The following is a 6,422-nucleotide window of genomic DNA, read 5'->3' as shown; positions in this document are numbered from 1 at the left end:
TCAACAAATTTATAAATGCATTGGATAAAAATAGCATCACAAAAATTAAAAAAGAAATAAACATCCTGAAATTATTTGAATACTGATACTAACAAGCATTCACAATCTTAACAATATGGAATAATTTTTTATGTATCCACAAAGGTATTTTTTTCTGCGGACCTCATGAGATTGAAAGATGGCGACCCTGGCAACAGACGAAGTGCTTGTTAGAGTCAAATCAGGATAAAAAACGACAAACTGAAAAAGTAATACACTTTGTCACACTGTGTTTTTCCATATATTGATATGATTAGATATATTTCTTATCAGTCTCGCGATTAAATTGCTTAAGCATAAAATGTCTATGAATTTAACTCCATTGCTCTTTTTGCCGCGCGAGTACCTGTTATGAAAATTATTATGTTTTTATTATGATCCCTACAAATTCATAACCATAAAGTTATACAATCCCGATGAATGATTCTTTGATACATATATAGTATGTTATTTACTAAGGAATTCAATTCGAGTTATTTCAACTTTGCCAACTTTTATTTTTTTATTTGTTTACTATTTTATACAGATGTAATAGAAGGATTTAAATATGTAAAATCAATCTAAAACTCATCCTTGTAAGCACACAAAGGTATACATACACATGTTAATTGGTGGTGTAAGTATGACAGTACATATGGATCTCGATTCATGCATAAGTATATGATTGATACCACATACATGTATACAATATGAACAGATGTATTATGTATCATACATATGTATATATCAAGGCACAAATACCTGTGTGTAAAACACTTTGGACTTTATTAAAAACTGCAGCTTATGAATGTAGTGTCAACTCACCATACATTCTTGTAATAATGTTGCTATAAAGTCTTATGTATTATAGTATCACATATAGGTGGTGAAATGACAACATTCAGAAACTTACGCTGCATTTATTTCTAGATGAAGAAATGAGTTCACAAGTGGACCTGACTGTGATGGGGGAACAGTCTGCCTCCTCCCTCCCCATGCTGAGGGAGGGACAGAACAGCCTTGTGTCCCCCAGCCGAAGTCCCCAGGCTCTCACCCCAAGACAGCAAGCCATGGCCTGGGCGGAAGGCGTTAGAAAAAGGTAAAGACAGAAGCACTAACATATTGTTGTACCTGGTATTTGCCCAATGGACAAACAATGTTGTATCTGGCATTTGTCTGGGCAAACAATGTTGTATCTGGTAATTGTCAAATGGGCAAACTATGTTGTATCTGGTATTTGCCCAATGGGCAAATAATATTGTACCTGGTATTTGGCCAATGGTCAAACAATGTTGTACCTGTTAAATTACTGGAATATACTGAATACATTTAATTTACTCTTAAATTAGAGATAATATTTCACCTTTTTGGTGTGAATTTAAATGCAATTATTTGAACTTACGGATCAAGTATGCAAATGATTTCTTTTTGGTTTTGCGAAAAAGCTTCTACCAGACTGAGTTTATGTATTTTTCAGATTAGTGCTTTTTTTTGTAAGCTTTTATGTAACAAGTGATAAATTAAATGGAGAATTCTAAATAGTTGTACAACTTAAACACTAAGTATTTGATAGAATAAGAGCTGTTTGTATCAAGTGAAATATTTACCATCATGGTATTTTCAACAGAATAAACCATTGTATGGAGACAGGCCAGGAAGTGGACCAAGGGGACATCAATCTGTTGAAGCAAGAGCTGGTGGGGGTCTTTATCACCACCCTCCAACAGAACAGGTGGGCTCTCTATCCATATACAGTACCTGTATAAGGTTTAATTGTAATTGTAATATATACTGCTACATGTAAGAGTTAAATTGCATTGGCTGGTTCGAAAAGTACTTATTCATTCATGAGTAGAACAGTGAGCTAAGATGATCACTGCTATATCAGACTGCATCATATTGATATTGTATCAATTAATACACCAACTTTTATCTTAATCGCCGAAACGCTATAAACATACCTGTACTTATTCAGCAGTTATCAATCAATCATGTTTAAATTTGCACATTTCACACTGCCTCTTGTCCACTGCTATAATTTCACACTGATATATGAAATAAATTATGACTATGAAGAGAAAAATTGCGTTAGATTTTGAGTGTGCTTATTTTGACATGTTTCTATGACATACCGGTATGCTTCTTGACATATGCTACATGTACTAATCTTATGATTTTCCCAGAGCTCAAGTATTTAACTGCCATTACAATGTACTATGATATCTGTAAAAAGTGTTGAGGGGATTTAAGATATTCAATCATCATAATATATTATATTTACCGTAAGTTAACATAAGTTATATGAAACGTTCATGATACCTTAATCATTAATGATTTTTTCTCTTGTTTATTTAGCCGTCCGGGATGGGTGTACCTCCATGAAGTCCTCAGTTTGGTGGAACAGTACAAATCCCTGCTCAATCAACTAGATATTAAGTTAGAGGTATTATGAACTGTGTGCTCTATATCCAGTCCGTATATATTTGATAATCAATGTCATTAGGATTTAAGCTTCAAGGCATGGGAAGCTTTATTCCTAATTGGTACGTGAATATAAAGTATAAAACTACAGAAGATAAGCTGGAAGTTTATAAACCTTTGTTTCTAAACTTATGTTCTATGTATTGTGGTATTTTTGTAAAATTAATATAATAATCATCTTAATATGTTGCAATCATTCTTTTTTTTCTACAGATGAATCATTACTTAGAAAGAACTCTCCACACTGTTGAACTCCAAAAGGAAAAGTTGTTTGACCTTCAGTTAATAGAGTCACTTGGAAAAGTCTTTCCTGATGTAAGTTTTTAATTTAAAGGAATATATTGCTTGTGTTTGCATTTCTGACCCTCTGTATACAGTCTTAAATATATTATCATTAACTTTATAAGTATATAATAACCATGAGGTCAAGGACAAAAGTAAATTACTTCTCTAAAGTTCAATGTCATTCACCAAGTTCAAGGTCATTTGATAGTCTAAGATTGGTTTTTATACAGTGTTGCTAAATTTAGGTTAACACGTAAGATTTGCTTAATATATACATGTCTTCATTTAACTCAGCTACTTGATGCAGTCTTTATAATAATTAAAACATGCTGACAAAATCTTTGACCATTTTACAGGAAGTTCAGAGGTTAAGGATGTCAGGGGCATTTCCAGCCAGAAACTATTGTGTCACCCCTGCAGGACACTCCATAAAATCGGTCACTTTCTGCCCTCCCTCCCCAAAGAAATCCCTCCAGTCTCCCCGCAAAAATACTCTGCCCGACGGAACCAATCCATACAAGACACATGTACCGGTGAGATTTCATTTTGCAATTGCAGAATTCATCAAATCTGATTTGATCTCTTTCTATTATTTACATGATCTGAACAATTAAGACTGAGATGAAGTGCTATAAGATTAGTCGAAATTTAATTTTATTAATTTTTTCAAAAATGTACATTTAGCTGAAAATTGAAAATCTACAAAACAAGCAAATTGAACTCTTACGTTGTGATTGATTAATGAATAAAAACTTATTGAGGATGAAAGGGAAAGATTTATTGTTGTTGTTGTTTTATAACAGCATGATGATAGACACATGTCTCTACATAAACCGCTGACCCTCGGCGACCTTCAGAAATCAATAGCTAATGTGGCATCGGAACTTGCAGCAAGTATGTACTTCTCTTCTGCTATGAAAATTTTCAGTTTGCATTACATAATAATATTATGATTTCATAAAAATTGGAACATATTTATGTGGTTGTTTGATAAAATAAACCCATATTAATTTTATTCTGTGACTGTGAAAAATTGGTCAATGTTTGTGTGTGTAGGTGAATCAATATGGACCCAGAAATCAGACGGAGGGAAAGTGGCCCTGGCTCTGCACACCGATCTTCCACAAGAGGTATCTACATCCTTCAGTCATAAGTATATTGCTCTAATTAACTGTAAATAAATTCTGCAGTTTTATTAACCGGGTTTTCCAACGGAAAAATCCGGTTATTAAAATGGTGAAAATGGCGGGCGGGCGGGCGGGCGGGTGGGTGGGCGGCTGCCAAAAGGGTACCCTCATTGTACGGATAACTCCTCCTACAGTTCTCAAGATAGGAAGTTGTTCTTTTGCAGATCAATTGTACATATATCAGAGGTGTGCATATAGCAAGGATTTTGATTTCCGATAATTTATCGAAAAAATACCAGCTTTTGAACTTAGTCATTTTTTGGCAAAATTTTGCATATAGGGTACCCTCATTGTACGGATAACTCCTCCTACAGTTCTCAAGATAGGAAGTTGTTCTTTTGCAGATCAATTGTACATATATCAGAGGTGTGCATATTGCTAGGATTTTGATTTCTGATAATATATGAAAAAAATACGAGCTTTTGAACTTAGTCATTTTTTGGCAAAATATTGCATATACGGTACCCTCATTGTACGGATAACTCCTCCTACAGTTCTCAAGATAGGAAGTTGTTCTTTTGCAGATCAATTGTTCATATATCAGAGGTGTGCATATTGCTAGGATTTTGATTTCTGATAATATATGAAAAAAATACCAGCTTTTGAACTTAGTCATTTTTTGGCAAAATATTGCATATAGGGTACCCTCATTGTACGGATAACTCCTCCTACAGTTCTCAAGATAGGAAGTTGTTCTTTTGCAGATTAATTGTACATATATCAGAGGTGTGCATATTGCTAGGATTTTGATTTCCGATAATTAATGAAAAAAATACCAGCTTTTGAACTTAGTCATTTTTTGGCAAAATGTTGCATATAGGGTACTCCATTTCACTGGATACGTATTGATAGGATTATGGATACAGTTCACATAAAAGAAAACCCGGTTTGCTGTCACATTGACAGCTTTTCTCTTGTTTCAGCTGCTGAAATGAACTATGAAATAAAGTATTGATATTTTCATTTTTTTTCTAATGAATTTTTTAGCAGCAAATACCGTATATCTGGCTTTTTTCGCATGTCACAAAATTTGCGAAGATGAGAAAAATATGTAGCATTTTTTATTTCAGTTAGTCATTTTTTGCGATTTTAAAAAGTGTCCTACAGAAAATGATACAGGATATAATTTCTGTGTATTCAATATTTTGCGATTTAAAAGAGTTCGTGAAAAAAGCAAAAATTAGATCATCCCAAAAATTACCGGATATACGGTATGGCAACATACCGCATAAAATTGCACACTGCTGAAAAATCCATAATTGATATGATACAATATGGGGGTGATAAAGGCTATATGACTGTTATTGGTGTTGATTCTGCATTCCAGGTAAAACACACACCTTCGCCCCCAGCCTCTCAACAAGTGACCCCTCGGTCATCAATCAGCTCACTTCCTCCAAAGAAAGAGAGGAAGACCCCCAGGATACAGGTTAGTGTCCGATTTAATCAAGCACAGTTAAAAATAATTGTGTACAGTTACATATATAAGATTTTGATTCATTTTGAATCTGCCCAGACATACCTAGTTGTGTTTTATAAACACTTGATTTGAAGTATAGCCTTGTTGTAAATTGAGCTATATTGACAATGAGGGCCAATTTTTGGCAAAATAAAACAAGTACAAGCTAGGGTATACAGTTCCTTATTTTTATTAAGTGTCAGGGGTAGAAAGTAAAGTAGCTAGACTGTTCAATCCAATTTATTGCAAATAAACCACATGTTGCATTGTATTTTCAAAATTAATAAAATCTGTTGAAATGGTTTCCAGGAAGAGCCAGTGCTGAAGTTGACAGGTCGTGAGGCGGTGGAATATTTTGCCAAATGCCACCACATTGGTAAAATCCAGTCCATCTACTTCAACATCGCTGAGACAAGACATTTCCGACCTTATGACCTCATATCTGTGCACAAAAATAAAGTAAGATATTTGATAGCAAAGTGATACGAATATGTCAAGTATTTATTGTGTTGAAAGTTGGGATTTATTTTATTTAGATTAATGGTGAGTTTAGAATATAAAAAAGTTATTTGCCCGTCGACTTTGGAAATTTAAAAAAAAAAAAATTTAACCCGCTTATTCTTCAACTAAAGTTCAATAAATGTGTATTTGATATTCACTATTGACAAATGTTTTGTTAATGACTTCCCTTAGGCATGCAATAATTTATACTAGTTAGTATGGCATTCATGTCATAATGACACAACTGGTTTCCTATTTTCAATTTTTTATGATATTTTATTCCAGGCTAATCCAGAGCATTATGTGTTTTCTACATTCGGAGTACTCCATGTGTTTCCGGATCGTCCAGCTGAGAGCCAAAGTTTATCCGAATGGCAGAGAGAGGCCGTTCTTTGGAAGGCAGTGTCCTCAATCCCATTCTTCAAAAATTTCCTTGTCAGGAAACTGTTTTACAGGTCAGTTGCTTAAAGTCCTCATTTTGGCAATTGTTT

The 6,422-nt window shown here is 34.0% G+C and overlaps 1 protein-coding gene across 13 annotated transcripts in view; it reads left to right on the top strand.

Moving 5' to 3' along the window:
• Nucleotides 1-165: 165 nt before the first annotated feature.
• Nucleotides 166-6,422, top strand: part of LOC105320062 (dynein heavy chain domain-containing protein 1) — a 67,673-nt gene continuing 61,416 nt past the window's right edge. For all 13 annotated transcript variants that reach the window (XM_066074195.1, XM_066074206.1, XM_066074204.1 and 10 more), the window contains exons 1-11: nucleotides 166-248; nucleotides 949-1,117; nucleotides 1,646-1,750; nucleotides 2,374-2,461; nucleotides 2,713-2,814; nucleotides 3,141-3,317; nucleotides 3,588-3,678; nucleotides 3,841-3,914; nucleotides 5,299-5,400; nucleotides 5,740-5,889; nucleotides 6,217-6,386. In XM_066074195.1, the coding sequence (XP_065930267.1) occupies nucleotides 957-1,117; nucleotides 1,646-1,750; nucleotides 2,374-2,461; nucleotides 2,713-2,814; nucleotides 3,141-3,317; nucleotides 3,588-3,678; nucleotides 3,841-3,914; nucleotides 5,299-5,400; nucleotides 5,740-5,889; nucleotides 6,217-6,386 (1,220 nt within the window). In that variant the 5' untranslated portion in view covers nucleotides 166-248; nucleotides 949-956. The remainder of the gene's footprint in view (nucleotides 249-948; nucleotides 1,118-1,645; nucleotides 1,751-2,373; nucleotides 2,462-2,712; nucleotides 2,815-3,140; nucleotides 3,318-3,587; nucleotides 3,679-3,840; nucleotides 3,915-5,298; nucleotides 5,401-5,739; nucleotides 5,890-6,216; nucleotides 6,387-6,422) is intronic.

Source organism: Magallana gigas, chromosome 10 (genome assembly GCF_963853765.1).
Source record: "Magallana gigas chromosome 10, xbMagGiga1.1, whole genome shotgun sequence".
NCBI lineage: Eukaryota > Metazoa > Mollusca > Bivalvia > Ostreida > Ostreidae > Magallana > Magallana gigas.
The sequence above is the reverse complement of the archived record's forward strand: the minus strand, read 5'-3'. Positions and strand labels throughout refer to the sequence as shown.